The sequence below is a fragment of the Manis pentadactyla genome, chromosome 8, assembly GCF_030020395.1.
Source record: "Manis pentadactyla isolate mManPen7 chromosome 8, mManPen7.hap1, whole genome shotgun sequence".
NCBI lineage: Eukaryota > Metazoa > Chordata > Mammalia > Pholidota > Manidae > Manis > Manis pentadactyla.
The window spans coordinates 85,447,143-85,469,014 of NC_080026.1; the positions used below are offsets into that span (position 1 = coordinate 85,447,143).

At 35.8% G+C, this 21,872-nt stretch overlaps 1 protein-coding gene across 7 annotated transcripts in view; it reads right to left on the reverse strand.

The window, feature by feature from the left end:
- The window catches only part of JMJD1C (jumonji domain containing 1C), a 388,314-nt gene that overhangs the window by 300,527 nt on the left and 65,915 nt on the right, over positions 1 to 21,872 (reverse strand). For 3 of the 7 annotated variants that reach the window (XM_036895099.2, XM_036895097.2, XM_036895096.2), the window contains exon 1: positions 6,103 to 6,428. The exons of the other annotated variants lie outside the window; for them this stretch is intronic. In XM_036895099.2, the coding sequence (XP_036750994.2) occupies positions 6,103 to 6,270 (168 nt within the window). In that variant the 5' untranslated portion in view covers positions 6,271 to 6,428. Of the gene's footprint in view, positions 1 to 6,102; positions 6,429 to 21,872 lie in introns of those variants that run through there. 7 annotated transcript variants of the gene reach the window in all.

Sequence of the window (21,872 nt, forward strand, 5' to 3'; positions counted from 1 at the left end):
AAAAGTAAACTTTAAAGTAGAAAGATTACATAACACAGGCCTGTGGCAATGAAGGTTTATACCCAGTAGTAGTACAGACTGAAAAAAAGAAAATGGGTGGGAGGGTGAGTAGGGAGAAAAGACTGCAGTTTGAAGGAAGAAATTTGCAGAATGAAGTACAGGCCTACATTCTAGGTGGTAGAAAGGTGAAATAAGGAATTTTCAAGTCAGTAAGTCTTCAAGATACAGATAATACATTAAATTCACATACACATTGGTAAGTTTTGGACACATTATAACATACTCAAATGTAGGATATATTCATGTAAAGACATCAAAGAAGGCAGAGATGGTGGATTCAAACTGAAGGCCAATATTTAAATTGCATACTTGTAATAATGCAAAGTAGTACACGTAAATTCTCCAAAGGGAATAGATTTAAAAAACAAATGAAAACACTGTAAGCAAAGGTCTGAATCTCTAATACTAAATTGAGAAGATGGAAGGAACTACAGTAAGGAAAGGAAGAATTTCCAAGAGTACTTGAATCAAGGGTCTGCAAAAGTCAAAAGCAAAGATTGAGGGAGAATATTTATCACAGCAACAGAGGGGCCTTTTTTTTTTTTTTAACTTTGAAAGTCTGAATTGCTAACCATTTGGAGAAGCAATAGTTGACTTCTTTTGATCAGTTTGAACTCTAGGGTATTTTCCCACACAAAAAAATTAAAGGTACAGCTGATCAAAACTTGTAAGTGCATGAAGAAATATGAATTATTTCAACACCCAATATTGTAGCCTTGGGATATTTATTCTATCTCAATTTCTCTGATCATAAAAATCCAAATCCTATGAATTTGTTTTTATTAGGCTCTGGTCCCCAAATCACTTTATAATATTTCTACTGAAACCTTAGGCATTGTGCAGGTATCCTATATAAAATTCTCACTCCAACCCATTGCTCCTCACAGGCAAATGGGGATCCTAAATGACTATTTAAATATTTTCACACAGAAAATAATTTGCCTTCTTCGATTGTTCTTCAGTATCATCCCTTACAGGTACTATATTTTTTTAATTGAAGTTTAGCTGACATACAATATTATATTAATTTCAGATGAACAGTGGTACAACAATTACATAATTAGAAAATGGTCATCACGATAACTGTAGTTACCATCTGTCACCATGAAAACTTATTAAAATATTATTGACCACATTCTTCCCTATGCTGTATTTTTCACCCCCATGAGATTTATTTTATAATTGAAAGTTTGTACCTTTTTATCCTCTATGAACTCATCTTGATCATCCCAAAGAAACACTAAGCAGAAATCACTGTTTATATAAGAGAATTATACTCCTTGTAATCTAACACAGTAAGTATGACATAATGAAAAGTTTCATTAACTCAGAATTCAGAGCTTTTGGATTCAAGTATTCAAGAAATGCATGATATTCACTCATTTATTTACCATTTAATGAACATTTAATAAATACCTAAGTACATTCTAAGTACTGTACTAAATAAATATGTGAAGGGAAAATGAGTATGAGTTTGAGAGTTGAAGACATTCTTTGTACATAAATTGAAAAATGTTCAAAAGTAATCAATCGAATCTATAGAAGTAGGGAAATAACCTACAATCTTTCAATTATTTTGAAATATCTAGACATTTTTACTTTCAAATGTGATGACATCCTTATATGAAGGTAGGAACAGAGTTTTCATGATAAAGTGTCTTTAGTCCAATTACCCTTATAAAAAAATTCTCTACCTCAAATTAATGGAACTCAAATATGTGCCAGAATGTATATATGACAAGTCAAAAGGGGGAAAAAAATACCTTCTTTATTTTATTTCACACAGAAGCATACGATTCACACTATTTACTGGTTGATTACCATTTTAAAACCAGCTAGTGGTTACAACTGCACGTTAGGTGCCACCAGAGCTACAATTTACATACTCATTGTTTGTTACCTAACTCTGTATGACCAATAACAACAACAATTCAAGAGACGGTAAAAACAAGTCTATGTTCTCAAATCAGACATGAGGTCTACCTACCTACCAGCTAAACCAATTTTCTCTATGGCTAACTTAACACAGGTCATACTGAGCAATGAAATAAATATCATTCATTCATTCATTAACTATTTTATGAGGAGACCAGAAATTAGCATTATTGATAGTGCAAGGCAATGATATAAACTGCACTTACCTAAAGAATTATCCTAACAAAAATTATAAGAGAATCAAATATTACCAACTCAGTATGAAACTTCAGTGTAAGAGACAGTTGACCAGAAACATACAGAACTAAAAATGGAAAGAGCTTCCTTGTAAACAAATAAATCATAAATCATTTTAAATTTCCTAACATTAATATTTTACTTATATTTAAGATATGTAAGATTTGCAAAATAAGTTGTCTATAGGCACACAGTTTAGAACAGAATAAAATCTGCATTCCAAGACTAGCTAATCCCTAGTAAGTGACAATCATAAAATCCCCCAAATACAAGCAAATTTATGTGGTCTATGAAAGAATACTTTTTGCTGCTTTTATGTATTGAAAAAACTTATGTGTTTTAAAAAATACTCATTTAGCTTCACAATGATGCAGTCTCCCTAATCATCAAGGGAAGGTGTGTTCATAGATTACTGGATGGATGCATAAATAAGTAAATCAATGGCTTATAGGTGTGGAAGGAAGAAAAACTAAGAAAAAATCAATGTTCTTTAACAACCAATATTATTCAAGGATAAATAATATGCAGGAGTATTTTTCAACTGCCAGTTTTCCTTCCATACTAATCTCCTGGAAAAGTTCCTTAAAAAGTAGGGCAGTAATCATTCAACATGTTTACCAAGGCAAAAACCTTCCTAAGTAACAGAGCAAAACATAAACTCAACATGCTAAGGGCTCACAATGTATTTCATGTATTTCAACATCGATCACTTTGTCCCCATGAATAAAAAAGGTTCAGTTAAAGTGGTTTTTTTGGTTAATGTAATTCCAATACATGTAACCCAGAAGATTTTCAAGTCATTGTTTAAAAGTCACCAATAAAATATGTGAAATTACCTAAGCAAAGTCTAGTAAAAATTCCACCAATGAAGCCCATTTACTTAAGAGATCATATATAGTGATATTATCACTAAAACTCATGGCATTAAAAAATAATTAATTTTAGCCTTAATTTATTTTTATCAAATCATATACATTCATATTATAGAAGAATTAATTGCTACCATGGTGTGGTGGACAGCATAATGCCACCCCACATACGCTCATGTCCTAATCCACGAAACTTGTACCTATTTACATTACACAGTAAAGGAGAATTAAATTTCAGATGGAATTAAGGTTGTTAATTTAATTAGCACATAAAGAAATTATACTGGGATGTCTGAGTGGGCAAAATATGATCACAAGGGCATTTAAAAGTATAAAAGGTAGCAGGAGATTCAGAGGGAGATGTGACTACAAAATAATGGTTAGAGAGATACAATGCTTCTGGCTTTTGAGGAGGAGGAAGAGGGCCATGAGCCAAGGAATGTGGGCTGCTTCTAAAAGCTAGGGAAAAAAATGGAACTCCCCGAGAGCCACCAGAAAGTAATGGTTCTGCCACACCTTGACTTTAGCCCACTGAGACTCATGTTATACTTGTCATCTACAGAACTGTAAAATAAGTTTGTATTGTTTAAACCACCAACGTTGTGTTACTTAGTTAACAGCAGTTACAGAAAATTAATGCACTTCGCAATTCCTCATCTATAAGACCAAAAATAACTGATCAACATTTGAGACAAATATTCCGTTTTTAAGTTTTGAGTTACCCTTCCAAATCATGTACAATAAAAACATAAAACTAAGATTTCTAATGAATTTGCAGGTTTTAAATTACAGACATTTATAATTTTTTTAAAAAGCCTCTTTAGCAGCATTTTTAGAATTGATTAAGCTATTTAAAATTTATTTAGCAGTAAAAAATTCTAAAAGGGGAAGCATGGTGAAGCTAAACTGTTCCAAGTTTAATTTAGGAAATATCAATGTAAAAAAAATTAGAAATATTAAAAAAGAAAGTTTGGAAATAACTGTCATTTCCAGGCTAAAAAAACTCATATAATACTGTAATAACAAATTTTTCAAATAAAGACTGTTAAAAAAAGGAAAACTGTTGATGTTCACAGTTATGGTTCAAAACACATTTCCTTTTTTGTGGGGGTGTAAAATCAGCATATAATGAAGTGCACAGATATTAAGTGTGCAATTCGATGAGTTTTGACATATGTGTACTCCCCTGTAGCCAACAATCAAGATAGGAAACATTTCCATCACCTGAGAAAACTTCCCCTTTCCAACCATGCCCCACCTCCACATATATTTTTCATTTTTAAATATTTAACTTTATACCTTGTCTTTCATGAACATATGTAAACCCCTTTCTTTTATATCATATAAATTTCCATGTATGAAAGTAATTGTTCTGGATATATTTAACGATAACTTGACTGTCACCAAACCAATGATTTCATCATTTTAAAACTGTATTTCCTAATTTTCATGTACCTATTAAAACAAAATATTGTGGGAAACACAAAATATCGTTCCCTGTTCGTTTTGAAATGTTTTTTAAATGCTAAGCCCTAACCCATAAAAGCGAAGACAATTTCGTATAACAGTAAAAGCAGGAGAAATAAATCATCGATGCCTTTTATATAAACAAGTTACTGAATTGCCACAATTTGTAGAACCATTAAGATGGGAAGCGTTTTAAGATTCTTTTTCGTCTTTTCAAAGAATAACCAAAATCTTCAAAATACCTACTAGCCAAACAAATCTATTTTGCAGTATCAAGTGAACATTAATACATGACGCAAAAACCGTATCATTGACCATAGTTATGGACAAAACAGTAAGAAACTCTAAAAAAAATATTAATATCGGTATGTACAGATAGATGTCAAAGTGAATCTGGACTTGTAAACCCGCATACATTAAAAAAGGGAAAAAATATTTCCAAGTTTGAAATTTTCAGTGAAAAATTATATATGCCGGGACACTAACCAATAAATTTCATGGATTATGTATATGTATTCGTAAATCAACCTTGTCAAAGCCTAGTCAATGTCTTGCCTCTACTCTGCTCTTATCTTCAACCTATGTCCCCCAGAAGAAACGTGCTTGGAACACTAACAGAGCATATACCGCCTTGAAATCGTGCGCATTCCTTCTCTACTGAAAAACAGTGGCAGTTTCATATGTAAGTAAAAGAAAGCAAAAAACAAACAAAAAAACAGTTTAAGGTTCTACAGCGCATTTAAAATTTTTTTATTTACAGTATTTCTTACTTTATTTAAAATCATATAAAACCCGGCCTGATGCTTTTAAAGCACTATTCACTTCGACAAAAAGCCAAAACACTACGGAAAAAAAAGGGAAGGAAGGAAGGGGGGTTAATTTCACTGCCCCCCGCCCCCAAATTAAAAATTTTCATTCTCATCGTTTCCGGTTAAAAATACAAGCATCTACCACAGAAAGAGGCTGAACCAGGGGCACCGCCACGGCCTTTGCCTTGAGAACAGACGCTAATCCCAAGACTGGAAAAACAGAGATGTCTTTCCTTTTCTCCCTCCCTTTCAGCAACCTTAGGGAGTAAGTTTTCAGTCTCTAACCCCTGCACTATTAAGACATTTGCAAGGAAATAGATGATGATGAAGCCGGCCCCTGTCCCCACGAGGCGTCCACCCCCTACGCCCCTGCCCGCACCAGCCCCACCTTCTGGTGAGGTCTCAGCAGCCGCCGCGGCCCCGTGGGGTTTGAAACCGCAGGCCGGCCCCATCCCGGACGGCGGCGGGGGGCCGGACTCGGGCCTGGGTGGGCGCAGGGGGTTTCTCTCCGTCACCCCTCGCGTTGGAGAAGCTACTGTAGAGGAGGCAGCGACCTCTGCAGACGCTGTGGCAAACCCGTTGGGAGGTAGGGAGGTTGGGAGAGGGGCGTGACCGCCAGTTGGCCGAGCCGAGGAAGATGCCAGAAGTAACCCCAGGAGATGCGGCTACAAGAGAGCGGGGACGCTCGCGTGGGCCAGAAGACCGATGGGCGCGCGCGCTCTTACCGCTAGGTCCGGGTCACGGCTGTCCCTGTGTGACACAGCTCGGATGACCCCCGCTCGCCAGCCCCGCCGGCAGCGTACGCTCTCGCCGCGCTCCGGACGCGCCTCTTCGCCGACCTCCACGCACAGGAACCGCTTTCCCACCAGCTCTGGCCGTCTCTCCACCGCCATAGCCGTCGCTGCCAAAGCGGCCGCTGCCTCCTCCACTGCGAGGAAACCAGCAAAAACCCCGCTCCTACCGGCCGCCCATGCTGAGGAGAGCGGACCAGGGTCCACGGTCGTCCGGTAAACGAGCGAGCGCGGACTCGGGAGCGCACCGGACGCTCCACCCAGAAGGGCACAGCGACCTGGGTCCTCAGTCTTCAACACTCTCCTGGACTTCCCGACTAGCAGCCTCTGGCTGCAGCTCCACACACACGAAAATGACAGAAACCCTCACACCGCCGTCGGAGGACCCGAGGCAGACCCGGCCGCCACCGCCGCCGACGCCGCCGCCGACGCCGCCGACGCCGCGGTTCCGCGGCCAGTACCACTCCGCCACCCATCCACTACAACGGCTGCGAACGGCGCCGCGCGTCTCCTTCCGCCAGCGTGAGCGGGGGAGGGAGCCACGGCAGAGGGTCGGAGGAACCACCGCAGAGGCGAAGTAGTGCCCCGCGCTGTGGCTGCAGCGGCTGCGGGGGCTAGCCAGCCGGAGAGGTAAAGCAGCGGGTGGGAAAACGGAAAGCTCTCCTTCAGGAACACTATTAAGGTCCTTTGAGGTCCTCTCTCTCCTCGTCACTTAGAAGAAAGGATGAGGCAAAAGTGAAGTGTGCTCGTTCCACTCACACACAAAAAACACACCAGGTTAACGCCGCATCTCCAGAGCGAGGTTTTTCAGAATACATGTATGTACAGCGCCCGCCTTCCGAGTTGGCCCCAATTTGCCTGGATTACCAGTCCTGTAGTCCCAGGAGCAAAGCACAGCAACACTTTCAATTGAAAACTAAGCCCACAGAAGTCAGTCATTCCAGAACAGTCCACGACTTTAAGTGAAAGTGAAGAAAACACTGTCATCCTTTCAATTCCTCCTGTTGTGGCGATACCTATTACGTGTTTGAGCTATGCAGAGATTTGTATCTCGCTACCGCTTTGTTGTAAAACCGCCAAATGCGTGATTGAGGGCTTTTGTCAAGTCCTTAAAATTCATGACTGTCTCTCGCCAATCTGACTACTTTCAGTGCTAGTACATATATACCTCAAACTCACTGCTCAGATAAAAAGCAGAAGGAGGCTCTGGATTCAGTTAATAGGAAAAAAAAAACGTGGAAATAAAAGGATTTTAGCCAATCACAGTTCAGGAAAATAAAGTACGTTTACTTGCCGTCCAATCACAACAGGACTTTGTTACCCATACACGTACCCATCTCTCAAACTTGGAACAGTTATTCTTAGATTCAACCATTGAATTCTTCTAGATCAAACATTCTTATAAAGTTAGTAAGCAGTTCGATTTCAGACATACTTGATAGTGTTTTTAATCCCTGTCGTGTTTTTTTTCAGAGCCACTGACTACAATCAACTCCAAAAGTTCTCTAGCTTAATAAAAACTCATTCTAAATGTCAGTTTCGTAGAGATTTTCCTAAACCTCTATTCCAAAAAAAGAAATCTACCCTTTAAAGGAGTTCACACTAGTAATCTGAATGTTTAAAATAAACATAAGGCTTTTATTGGCTTTCTCAGAACACCCAAGCCGAGCTGTTTCCAGTGTTGGCGACTACTAAACAGGTTATAAACTAAAATTACAAGGAAGACAGACTTTAGGCATCAAAGTCTAATTTTGCTAATGTAAAAATTAAATATAGAATTATTATAAAGGAAAACCGTATCAGAAATGCATAATGGCAAACTAGGAGAAAAATTTAATTTTACTTGTGTAATTTTATTTCCATGTTCACTCTTTTAGTACATACTACATAATACTTAGTAAATAATCTTGAGAAGTACAGATTTAATTAAGATTTCTAAAATCTCAACTTAGAGTAAGGAGCCAGTAAAAAACCTGGTGAAAATAACCTAACATGTTAAGAGAAAGGACAGAGTAGGAAGATTCACATTCAGATACCAAATTATCAATGATGCACTTTGTGATTTTGGGCATGATATAATTGTTACAATGGAAATTGCTTCCTTATCTTTATGATATTCTAGAGCAAGTCAGAAAATATAAAGTCTTTTGAAAAAGATGCAAATAGCATTCCTATTACATGAATCCCATTCACTAAACTCTATTTTAAGAGTATAGAATGTTCAGGTTACTTTATATAAAAGTTGCCAGCTGATTTCAAATTTGTAGGCAAATTCCTCTAAATAGACCCCCTATGGACCCTCACTACATATTAAATACTGTCCTCTTAAGTGCCCCGAAAAGCATGTAAATGCACCAAATCAATAAAAATATTTCAAGTGAAGAAATTAAGTTTTTTCTAAGGTCATATATACTTATAACATTTCCAATCAAATGTCTTATATTCTCAGGACAGTATTCCAAACAGCAGTCTCTGAATCCCTTGACTACAGCTAGTGCGTAAGGTTTATAAGGAAAAAAAAAAACCAAAAAACACTACTTTGTGGGTAATTTGCTTTTGGAAAAACTTCAAGTTCATTTTTTAAAATGTAAACTGAAAAGGAGTTAAAGGATTTTTGTTTGCTGTTTTTTAATTTTGTTTGAGAACATTTAGAGGGGTCCATTTAGAGGAATTTGACTACAAATCTTTGTTTGAGAACATTTATTTTTGCCACCAAATCTTAACTACAAAGAACATGAAATTAAATTTTCAAGTCAGATTTGAAACCTCAGAGTATTTGTACAATCAGGTGGTTCCCTTACATCCTTTACTTCCATAAAGATTTCAGAAAATGCCAGCATTAGTCAATATAAAGAAGAGTTATAGTATTTGTAATTATATAGGCAAACAGATTAATACAGAAGTATTTAAGTGACTAAATTTACTTACAGAAGCTGGAAGATCAGAAATACAGACTACTTTTTCCATCCCCACATACAATATGTACATTAAATATACCCATACAAACACACACACACACATATATCAATGCAAGAAAACCTTAATCTCCATAAAAGATGCATTTGGGTATTATTATTTCATTTTTTAAAAATCCACACAGATTTATGAGTGAAAACTATTTGGTTTATTTTTAAAAACCTGACTTGCATTATAAAGGATTCCAATGCTAAGGGCCATAATTATCCACTTAGTTATCAACCATTAGTAGTTCATGAAGTTTACTTTCAATAGGCAAACTGTCTATTAGTTAAAATATTTCCACTTTTTGACTTGGTATAATTATACAAAGGGCCAATTATCTGCTCTCACATAAACTTCTATTTTGTGTCACTATATGTGTTTCTTTTAAACATCACAGATAAGACAATTTTTTTTTAAAGTTTAGAAATGTATCTTACAATATTAGCTACCATTTATGGAACATTTACTGTGTGTCAGACACTATGCTAAGTACTTTACATAAGTATCTCACTGTATTTTACAGATGAAAAAATGAAGTTTAGAAAAGTTTACATACTTTCCTAAGAATGCACATTAAGGAGTTGGGATTCAAAACCAGGTTATATGATTTCAAAGGCCACTGCATTATGGTAAAGAGTCACCGAAAAGAAACATGAAGGTCAGTGACCAAGTTGCTTTCATACATCATTCATAATTGATTTGTTTATTTGCACTTACCATGTGTCTTACATCCTGTAAGGTTCTTGGGAGATAGAGCCTCTATCCTTGAAAATACAGATAACAGAAATGCCTTGACTTGTTTATTTAAGGAGGAATCAACTGAATGCCATAGAAGATAAATTTAAGACATTTTAACAATTTTCAAATCTATTATAACTTGGAGGATTTTATTAATTTATAATTAGATTGGGTTATGATTGGGTGATCCATATCATCTATATATATGAGTACATCTAGGAACTGTGGAAGCCAGTATTAATATGAAAAAGTCAAGAGTCTCAACTGAATTATTCAAGTAGAAGACCAAGAACAGAATGGAAATAAATTTGTTACCATGTTTACTATTAAATCTTACATAACTTTTATTTAGGTATTTCTTTAACCACTTATTTAAACTGAATTCCTCAATCACATTTATGATAATGATAAAGTAACTCAAATGTCACTTCTCAAGGAAGCCATCTCTGATTCTCAGTGTCAAATCTCCAATTTGGATTTTCAAAACATTTCCCTATTTGTATTAGTATTTATCACAACAGTATTTATGCCATTATTGTGTGATCGATTGTTTTATGTTTGTCTCTGCTGATGGAATATAAGCTCCATAAGTGCAAGGGCATTGTGTCTTTTTCATAACTATACTCCCAGAATCTAATAAGCCTTGTGCAGAGCAGGTACTCAGTAAATATTAATGGATGAATTAATGGATGAATATAACAAAATGTACCTTTTCCTAAATTCAAGCTAATAAAGAGGAACTTAGAATTTCTAAGTTAAGGGTCATTAATAAGAGTTCATGCTCTTCTTACAGGGTTATTTATTGCCTTTAAAATAATGTCTTAGCTACATTATCTCAATTTATCATGGAGGTACACTATAAAGCCTTCAAAACTTGAGCTTCACAAGAAAAGCAAGGTTGTTCTTGGGGAAATTTTCTAAGGAACAGATACAGAGAAAGAGTTACAATTCACAAGGAAAACATTCATTTTGTTACCAAACTACCAATTTAGTGTAAACTCAAAAATGATCCCATTAGTATATGTCCAAAACACCAGTCTATTCTTAGTATTCTAAGGAGAACAATCTCAAATGATATCTTTGATGAAGCCAACACGTAAACAACTTTCTGTCTTCTTGAAGCCATGTGGAATGAGCCTGAGAGAGAAAAAGAAAAGAAAAGAAAAGAAAGGAAGATAGGAAGGAAGGAGAAAAGAAGTAATCTATACTGGGCCTTCTAATTATAAGCTCTTCACATTTGTTATCTCATTTCAATTTAAATTCTGGTTGCAGAGGAACCTACCACTTTTTTTCAAAATTTTCTATTAAAAGTAAGACTTTACATGTGATTTCTAATAAAAATAATTTTTAATTTGGAACGAATGCACATAGCATTGGAAATTTCCTCATCTGTTGCATGAGGAGCTGTAAGGAATAAAGAAATGGAAAGTTGCCATTGAGCATCCAGCAAGGGTCTTCCCAGGGTTCCCTTAGCACTTTGTTCATCATCCCTTTCCTTAATGCTTTAACTATTAATTACCACTAAAATATGCTAAATGGCAGTTGCAGTTTGCACATTGCATCTTCAGATGTTATATTAGCTCCTTTACTTATGAATAGGTTAGGTTCCTGAAAGGTTATGTTCCTAACAGTCTCACAAGCTTTCACTATTGCCACATGTTAGCAGCAATAGAGCTAAAAGTCCTAAGGAATGATGGTTCATATCCATGAAGCTTAAATGAAGGAAACAAACTTCTACTATTCTTGTATTTAAAGCTAAAAAGTGAGGAAAAGTCAAAATAAAATCTAAGCTAAAAAGTAATACTGACTTAAAATCTCAGCATGCTAACTATACTCCATTGATGTTCTTCCCCACAGATGAAGCTAGATTCTATGTAAGGAAGGAACTTTATGATCAAGAACACACAGCTCTGAGGCACATTTCTCCAATTAATGGCTCTGGCTTCAGAGAAACAAAACAAGACCTAGCAGTGAAGTATGGGGACTCTTTAATCAATCTTTTCTTTGGCACATTCTGGAGAAAGCCACATGATTACACCTATAATAAGACTTGAAACATACTACAAAACATAAATATGTAATAAAAACAAATTACTCCACATAAAGGAGAGCATTGTCTTCTGGCTCCATATGTGCTTCACTATCACAGATTATTTATTTATTGAATTAAAGAGAGTACATAAAATAGTGCTCCAATTCTAAGGCCTGTGTTCACAGAAGCTAAGTATTTGAAGGCTCCTACACTTTTCTTTTAAAAAACCACAGTTGACTCAGGGGACACATGTTGCTCATGTAATTGTATATTAATGATACCAAAGTAAAAAAAAATTAAAATTAAAAAAAAAATGGGCAGAGGGCCTGAGTAAACATTTTTCCAAAGAAGACATACAGATGGCCAACAAGCATATGAAAGCATGCTCAACATCACTAATCATCAGAGAAATGCAAATCAAAATCACAGTGAGGTATCACCTCATACCAATCAAGAATGGCTACTATCCAAAAGACAAGAAGTAACAAGTGTTGTTGAGGACGAGGCCTCCTACACTGTTGGTGAGAAGGTAAACTGATCCAGCCACTGTAGAAAACAATACAGAGGTTCCTCAATAAACTAAAAATAGAAATACCATATGACCCAGCAAAGCCATTTGTGGGAATTTACCTGAAGAAAACAAAATTACTAATTTGAAAAGACATATGCACCCCTATGTTTACTGCAGCATTATTTAAAAATAGCCAAGATATGGAAGCAACCAACATGCCAATCAACAGATGAATGAAGAAGATGTGGTACACATACCAATGGAGTATTATTCGGCCCTAAAAAAGAAGGAACTCTTGCCATTTGTGATAATGTGGATGGACCTAGAGGGTATTATGCTAAGCGAAATAAGTCAGATAAAGACAAATACCATATGATTTCACTCATATGGATAATCTAAACAACAAAACAACAAAAAAAGAAAGAGACCCATAAATAGACAATAGACTGCTGGTACCACAGGGGAGGGGTGAAACAGGTGAGGGGACAAAGAGGTACAAACTAAAATAAAATACATAGTCACAGGAATAGAAGTACAGATTAGAGAACATAACCAAAAATATCGTAATTTCTTGGAATGGTAGCAGGTGGTAACTACATTTGCCTTGGTGAGCATTTAGTAATGTATATAATTATCAAGTCACCATGTTGTACATCTGAAACTAATATAATACTGTGTATGAACTGTATTCCAATTTTTAAAATCTAGGCCTCCAAAATACAATTAGCTAACGTCACTGTAGGCAAAAAGAAAAAAAAAATCACAATTGACACATCTGAAAACAAGACCTCTAACATCCCCCAAACATTCTCCACATATTTGTATTACCTAAGATTAAATGTCCAAAAGAAATACTCAGAAGCAATCAATGTTGCTTTTCACATAATAGTCAATATAGTTTTTAAAACTGGTCAATATCCATTCCACAGAGTCATTTACAAAATGATATTCTAAGATGTATATCCCAAATGTAGCAAACTATAAATTGGCAGTCATATAATGTGTGGAAGTCTATGTTACTTCTACCACTAACTAATATATACTTTGGGCAAATCACCTTGCTTCCTTAGGAATCATATATAAAATGCAGAGGCTGACCTAACCTTTAGAGTTCCTAAAAGTCTGCTTCTAAGGTTTCTGAATAATTAAGCAAGTAGCAAAGTATACTCTCCTATTACATGGTAGGGTCAAACCTGAAAAATATTAAAGGATTGACAAAAGTAACCTTGCTCAGGAAAACAAATGTTTTTAGCCAGAAAGGTTCTATCTCAAAGATATCACAGCAATACACAATCATTAATACATACATACTAATAACACAGAACAAAGAATTTTTCAATTAAACAATTTTAAACACCATTGTAGAGTTGCTTATTTCCCCTGCTCTCCAAATTTGCTCTTAAAATTATTATATTAAAGTAATTAGGACTAACTTCAAGTGCAGGAATTTTTGAGATGCCCTTCATTGCCAATAACCTTTATATTTGAAACCTTTACCTTGCATGCCTTTATATTCTTCTTTGTTAATAATATCTAAAGATCCTTTTTTCAACTATTCTAACTATAAAAATTACCTTAAAACCAATTGTTCATTGGATTTTATGCATAAGTTTACATGAATGCTTCTTTCCCCCACTTGCAATTTGTTTTGATATTTACAAGTTTTTTATTTTTTCATAGTTAAATATGCCAATATCTTTGTTTCAACATTAAGACATGCTTAGAAAACATGTAAGTATTCTTCTAATTTTCTTCTAATACTTTCGTAATGCAAATTTTTATAATTCCTTCAAAATTAGATGATACTATCTATCCTTGAGGAAAGGATAGGAAATCATCGTACTCCCAAATAACAGAGGTCTACTACTACTGGGGGAAAAGCCAGATTACTGAGAAAAAAGGGAAACAGAGCCTAACTAATACTACTAATGCTGTTCTGGGACAAAAGATAAGGCCCCATGCCTACCACCACAAAACTAAATAACTAGCAAAAGACCCATGCCCACCACAAGGTGGATTAGCTCCCAGTAGTAACAGGACTTTACTAATAGAGAAAGAACTAAAGAGTATACAGAGAGCCTCTCTGAAGTACAGATGTGCAAGTAAGGCTTAAAGATATAGGAAGAGTAAAAACACTGAGTTAAAACTTTCCAGTGAATCAACCCCCACCCCCAACACAAGGTGATGATCGACTTAAAGTTGATGATGCACTGACAGTAACTATACCAACAACAAAACATAACCCTGATCAACTCCAGGCAAGACTGATTCTACCACCCCCATACTACTAGCTTAGCAGAACAAGAGCCATGCCCATTTCTTGCCCTAAATACTATATACTTCAATCTGTCCATCCTGTAAATGATGGATGGCATCTAATCAAAATTTATAAGCCTAGCTGTGAGGGTGACATCCCTGGTTATCAAGGCAGTACATGAATGCTAGAGTTACCATCACCTTTTTTCTAAGTTGTACAAGTACATCTACTTAAGTTCTTCATTTGTACCAGTTTCCTTCAAATAAAGTAATTTGGTAGCCCACACTCTTCCCATCAAATGATATTAAAAAATCTCAAGAACAAACAAATCACTGTTAGGAGACAAAACAATTAACACAAGCAGACTTAGAGATAACTCACATGTTGGAACTGTTGGCCAAGAAATTAAAAATAATTATTAATAATGATGAAGGCTCAAACAGAACAGGTGAACAATATGCATGATTAGATGGCAAATATTAGAAACTACAGGAGTTGAACTGAAACACTAAAAATGTGAAATGCATGAATAAAATTTTTTTTTAAAAGCCTTAACTGACATAGCTGAGGAAAGAACCAATAACCTTGACAACAAGACAACAGTAATTACCAAAGCTAAAACCAAACAGGAAAAAAAAGAGCAGAAACTTACACAAACAGAATAGGAAGGAACTGTTTCTAACTCATTTTATGAGGCCAGCAATGCCCTGATACCAAAATCAGACAAAAAAATTACAAGAAAACCATAGGTAATTATTCCTCACAAATGAAAAATCCTCAACAAAATATTAGCAAATCAAATGCACTAACTTATAAAAATGATAATACACCATAACCAATAAGTTTATCCCAGAAACGCAAGTTGATTCAACACTGAAAGATCAATCAGTATAATTCAACGGGATCAATGGACTAAAGAAAAAAATATGATGACTTCAACAAACGCAAAAAGCCAGTGCTTGAGAAAATCCAAGCCCTATCCATGGTAAAATGCTTAGTACATCAGAATAGAAGGGCACTTAACACAACCTCATAAAGTACATCTACTAAAAACTTACTTCTAAGATGATATTTAATAATAAAATTTTTAAAGTTTTCCCCCAAAGATTCAGAACAAGAAAAAGACATCAGCTGTCACCACTCCTATTCAATAGCAGCATAATGAAAATCCTAGGAAGTGCAATAAGAAAGAAAGGAAAGGCATAGAGATTGAAAAGGAAGAAATAAACCTGCCTCTATTTGCAGATGACATGATAGTCTATTTAGAAAATCACAATATTCAAAAAAGCTCCTAGAACTAGTAAGTGAGTTTAGCAAGGTTACAGGATACAAGATCAATATGCAAGCATCAATTATATCTCTACACACTGAAAAGAAAAAATTTGAAATTCAAATTTTAAAATGGTATCATTTACAATATCACCAAAAACATAAAAATGTGTATAAATGTAATAAACTATGTGTAAGATCTCTATCCTGAAAACTACAAAGAATTGATGAATGTAAAGAAGATAGAAGTGGAGAAATATATCATGTGCATGTATTATTAGAAGACTCAGTTCTCCCAAAATTGATATATAAATGAATAATAATCTCAATGAAAATGCTAGCAAACTTTTTTATGTTGACATCAATGAGCTGACTGTAAAATCAGTAAGGTAAGGCAAACGAGCCAGAACAGCCAAAACAATTTGAAAAGAAAAAATTTAGAGTCATACTATCTTACCTCAGGACTACACTATAAAGCTATATTAATCAACTTATCATGACATTGGCAAAATAGTAAATAGATGAATAAAACAAAATGGAGAGTCCAGAAATAGACACATACATATATGGTTGATTTTTGACAAAGGTAAAAATGCAATTCAATAGAGAAAGTATAGTCTCTTCAACCGATGGTGCTAGACCTAGTAGACATTCATATGCCAAAAAATATTAACCTTTACCTGTATTTCACACCATATAAACTTACTCAAAATGCATCATAGAACTAAGTGTAAAATATAAAACTAAAAAACTCTGAGAGAACAGAAAATTTTTAACACATTGGGTAGACAAGGATTTCTTAAAACCCATGAAATTCATAAAATTAAACATTATTGGAATTAAAAAAAAAATTCTTTACAGGTCATAGACTGGGAGAAATTTGCAAAATAGATTATCTGATAAAGGACTGGTAACCAGAATATTTAAAGAATTCTCAAAGCTCAATTAAAATTTTTTTAATGGGCAAAAGATTTAAACAGATGCTTCCTCAAATAAAGATATACAAATGACAAATCAGCACATGAAGACACTCAACATCATTAGCTATTAGGGAAATGCAAAGTAAAACTACAATAAGATATTATTATATACCTATCAGGATGGCTAAAATTAAAAAGAAAAACAAAACTGGCAATACCAAATATTGAGGAGGATGAAGAACAATTAGAATTCTCATGCAGTGGTAGGTGGGAGGAGTATAAAATGGTACAATCACTTTGCAGAACAGCTGAGCAGTTTCTAAGCAAGTTAAATGTATGCTTTCATATAAGCCAGAAATCCCACTTTTAGGTACCTACTCAAGTGAAATAAAAACCTATGTTCACACAACAACCTGTACTCAAATGTCTACAGTTTTATTTGAAACTACCAGCTCAACTAGTGAATGAACCAAATTTGGAATGCTACTCAACAATAAATAAGAACATGTAACAATAAGGATGAACCTCTGCATTTCAAAGATCCCCAAGGCTATATAACCTCAGGTTCAATGATTCACTAGGACTCACAAAACTCAAAAGAACTATTTTACTCATGGTCACAGTTTATTATAGCAGGACACAGATTAAAATCTGTAAAAGGAAGAGGGACATAGGGCAGGGCCCCAGAAACACCAAGCTTCCAATGGAGTTGTGCAGACAGTGCTTATTTCTCCCAGCAAGAATGTGACACAACATGGAGCTACATAACAAGGGAAGCTCACTTGAGGCTTGGTGTCCAGCACTTTTATCCAGAGTTTGAAATGTACGCAAAGGTAATCATCTACATGACCTTAGTCTCCAATTACTCCATATGTCAAGCTGATACCATATGGTCCAAGGTCTCCACCACATTGTTAGCCACACTGTTAGCATAGGCACTCTGGGGTGGCCAAAGTCCCCTAAGCCAACAAAGACACTCTTATCAGACAGGATATTCCAAGGACTTAGAGGTTTCACTTCCCAGGCACTGGGCAAGGGCCAAACCTTAGGCAGCTGAGTTTCCCATTCTTTGGTCAGCTAAGCTATTTTTACTCAAAACAACACTTCTGACACCAACTGGTTTCCTACAATTCATTTCAATTCTGACACTAAATAGTCAGCTTCAGACTCCTCAGGCTTTTGACTCAGTCCCACAAGATTGCCATCACTTCAGATGTTAGTTCCAAGGATCAGGTCCTTATATTACCCATACTTCTGTCTGATTTGGCTACAGGGTCAGAGATTCCAACAATCCTGAAGGGCCCCCACCAGTAAGATGGCGAACTTCCGGCTTCTCTTCCGGGTCCTCGGTTCCCGACGGCGCCACCTAAAGACCAATCACCTCTCTCCCCACTCCACTCCCAGCACCTAGCCAATAGCCACCAGCCCCGTAGAAGTAACACCACAATCACCCCATGCCCCTTCCTATATAACCCAGCACCTTTCCCCAATAAAGCGGAATTCTCCGGTGAATTGCTGCTGTGTGTCGCTCCTTTCCTTTCAAATCCCATACCCTTTCAGGTTTGAGAATTTGCTGGAAGAGTTCACAAAACTCCAGAGAAACTTTACTATTAACAGTTCATAATAAAGGACACACATGGACAGCCAGAAGAAAAGGAGCATGGGTCAAGGTCCAAATGGATCCTGAGCACAGAAGCTTCTGTCTCCATAGAATTGGAGTGTGCTACCCTCCTAGCAAATAGATGTGTTCACCAACTCTGAAGCTCTCCAAACCCCATTTAAGGGGTTTTATGGAAGCTCTATTACGTAGGCACGATTGATTAAATCATTGCCCACAGGTAACTGAACTCAATCGCTTGCCCCTCCCCACTCCTTGGAAGTCCAAGGAGGGTGGCTAAAAGTTCTAACCCTCTACTCACATGGTTGGCTCCTCTAGCAACTAGCCCCCATCCTGAAGCTATCTAGGGCCCAAGAGTCATTTTATTAGCGAAAACTCAGGTATGGTTTTAAAAGGCTTGTTATGAATAACAAAAGATGCTCCTTTCAGAAAATTATAAGGATTTTAGGACCTCTGTGCCAGGAACCAGGGACAAAGACCAAATACATATTTCTTATTATGCTACAGGAATGCTATTCCTTTGCTGAACAACCTCAAATGCATTATATACTAAGTGAAAGCAATCAAGCCCAAAAGCCTACGAAGTATATGAATCTATTATAATGACATTCTCGAAAAAGCAAAACTACAAGGACAGAAAACAGATCAGTGATTGTCAAAGTCTAGGGTGTATGAGGAGGACTTGTCTACCAAGAGACACAAGATAATACTCCATATCTTGACTGTGACAGTGGTTACATGAATATATACATGTGCTTGTTAAAACTCACAAAAGTATACACAGAGAACGATGACTTTTACCGTTTGTGAATTATACCTTAATTAACCTGATTAAGACAACCAGTAATATACACTCAGTGGAAGCAATTTCACCCCTTAAAAATGGCAAATAGAAACATTATGTAAGCAATGAAATGCCTCTGCTAAATGAAACGCAATAAAAAATTTTATTTCTGCTCTATAGGTAGTTTATATAAAAATTATACATACACATAGCCATAGGAAAACATTTTGATTCACTGGATAGCAGGATTATGGGTAACTTTTTTTTCTCCTCTACTTCAAGTTACATTAGTATCGTCTATATAATAAACAAAATAAGCTACTTAAAATTTTTAGTAGCATAAACTTAAATTAATAATAACAAATATATATTTATTTATTACTATAAATTATATAATGACAGATGACAATGCATATCGGCAAGAAAAATTTTTAAATGACCCCCTAATGACCCATGGCCTTGTCTATCCTCTCCTTGAGTGTGGGTGGAACTTACTTGTTTCTAACCAATGGAATATGGCAAAGATGATGGGAATATTCTTCCCATGACTATGTTATTTTAAATGGCAAAGTGAAAAAGTTTTGCAAACGTAACTAAGTCCCTAATTGGTTGACATTAAATTCATCAAAGAGGAGATTTTCCTGGCTGGGCATACCTAATTAAGGTGACCACTTTAAAAAAGTATCTAGAGGTCAGATTTTCCTACACTCTTTAAAACAGCAAGCTGCCCTGAATTCTACAGCTAGAAGGAAATGAATTCAGCCAACAACCATGTGAGCTTGGAAGACAAACCCAGAGGCTCAGTGACACCTCTGCCCTGGCCAAGACTCTGATTTGGATCCTTATAAGGCCCCCATCTTAAACTGTGCCAGCATTGTAATCCATGGAAATTGTGAGATAAAAAATTTGTGTTGTTTTAAGCTGTGAACTGTGACAATTTGTTATGCGGCACTAGAAAACTAATCTGGTAATTAAAATTATTTTCTAGAGAATCTTGGCTTTACCCATGGGTACTCCCTTGGCTTATCTCAAATTAGAGGTAATACCCTGTTCTTATTCCAATTTTCACACACAAAAATGTTAAATTTAACACAGCTTCACTGAAAAATGGTTCAGACTTAATCAGTAACAAAGGATCTGTATACTTCAGATAGTTGCCAGGAAACATAATCTCAAATTCACTGCTGTCCAATACCTAGGAAAAGCCCCACATAAAACTGTATTTATGAAGAATGTCTACAGGATACTTTATACAGTCCACCTAATTACTCTAAAACTTAGATTCTTTGGGGAATGGGAGAGGAGCTAGTATCCAGATCTCTAAGGGAATAGATAACTATTATATTTCAATGCCTTTTTTAATACTTTCACAATTTAAAAAAGACTTGTTTTTGAGACAAACCACAGAAAACAAAGTTCAATAAGATTTTCTTGACTAATAGGAGTAGCTATAAGGAAATTTTTCTTTTATCTATTATATTAGTTTGAAATAGAGGGTTAGGGGAAGAATTCCTAACAGAAATGGAAAAGAGGAGGGGTCAATAAATGGATGGGAAGTCATCACATTTGTCTAAGCTTTTAAAAGATGGGAAGGACACCTTTAATGAATTCTACTGGGGAACCCAGCACAGCAGAGAGTGAGGTTCCAAGAATGTATCATATTGGTTTGCCATAAAGCTGGTTTCACTGAAATTAATCATGGATGGTATCCCACTGGACTTTGAGAAACACTACAAAAAGTAGATTCTACTTATTGGAGGGATATGATTTAAAACACTTTTTACACTACAATGACATTGGTGCCCTCAAGGACACTACCAAGGAAAACTTCCCTTTTTGTCTTAATATTGGGAAGAGTCATGCTTTTCCCTAGCAGATATTTTTGTTTTCATCATACAGACACTATTTACGTTATTGACGCAGTTTTCTTTCCATACAGGCTGCTAGAAAACTTTGTGATATATGTTTTTTAGGCTTTAACTACACATTGTATCTGACTGATAAATCTCTTAAATCTCACTTAGTCTGTAACAAATCATTTGTCCTATAGAATTTTTCAACCTCTTTTTCTCAAAATTTTCAAACATTCGGATAAGGAAGTAGATTAACTGTAGATGAATGTCCGTGCAAATTAACATATCTCATTTCTCCTATACTATACAACTTTTCTCTTCTGTGGGTGGGTTGGAGTATTTTAGAGCAAACCTCAGACATCATCTAATTTCACCCACACTTTGCAAAGAATGTACACTATCAAAGACTTTTCTTGATACTACAGTGCCATTATGATATATGACAAAATCAGCAATAATTCCTCAATTTCATCTAATACACAGCTTATGTTCAAATTTCAATTGTCTCAAAATGAAATTTTTACTGTTGGTATGTCTAAACCAGGAACAAAACAAGAACCACACATTGTACCTGACTGATATATCTCTTTAAATCTCACTTAATCTGTAACAAATCGTTTGTCCTACAGAATTTCTCGTATCCTAAATTTAGCTGTTTGTTTCCTCATGGTGTTAACTTATTCCCCCATTCCCCACATTTCCGATAAACTGTAGTAGGATGTAGAGACATGACTCATTTTCACTCTTTTGGCAAGAATACT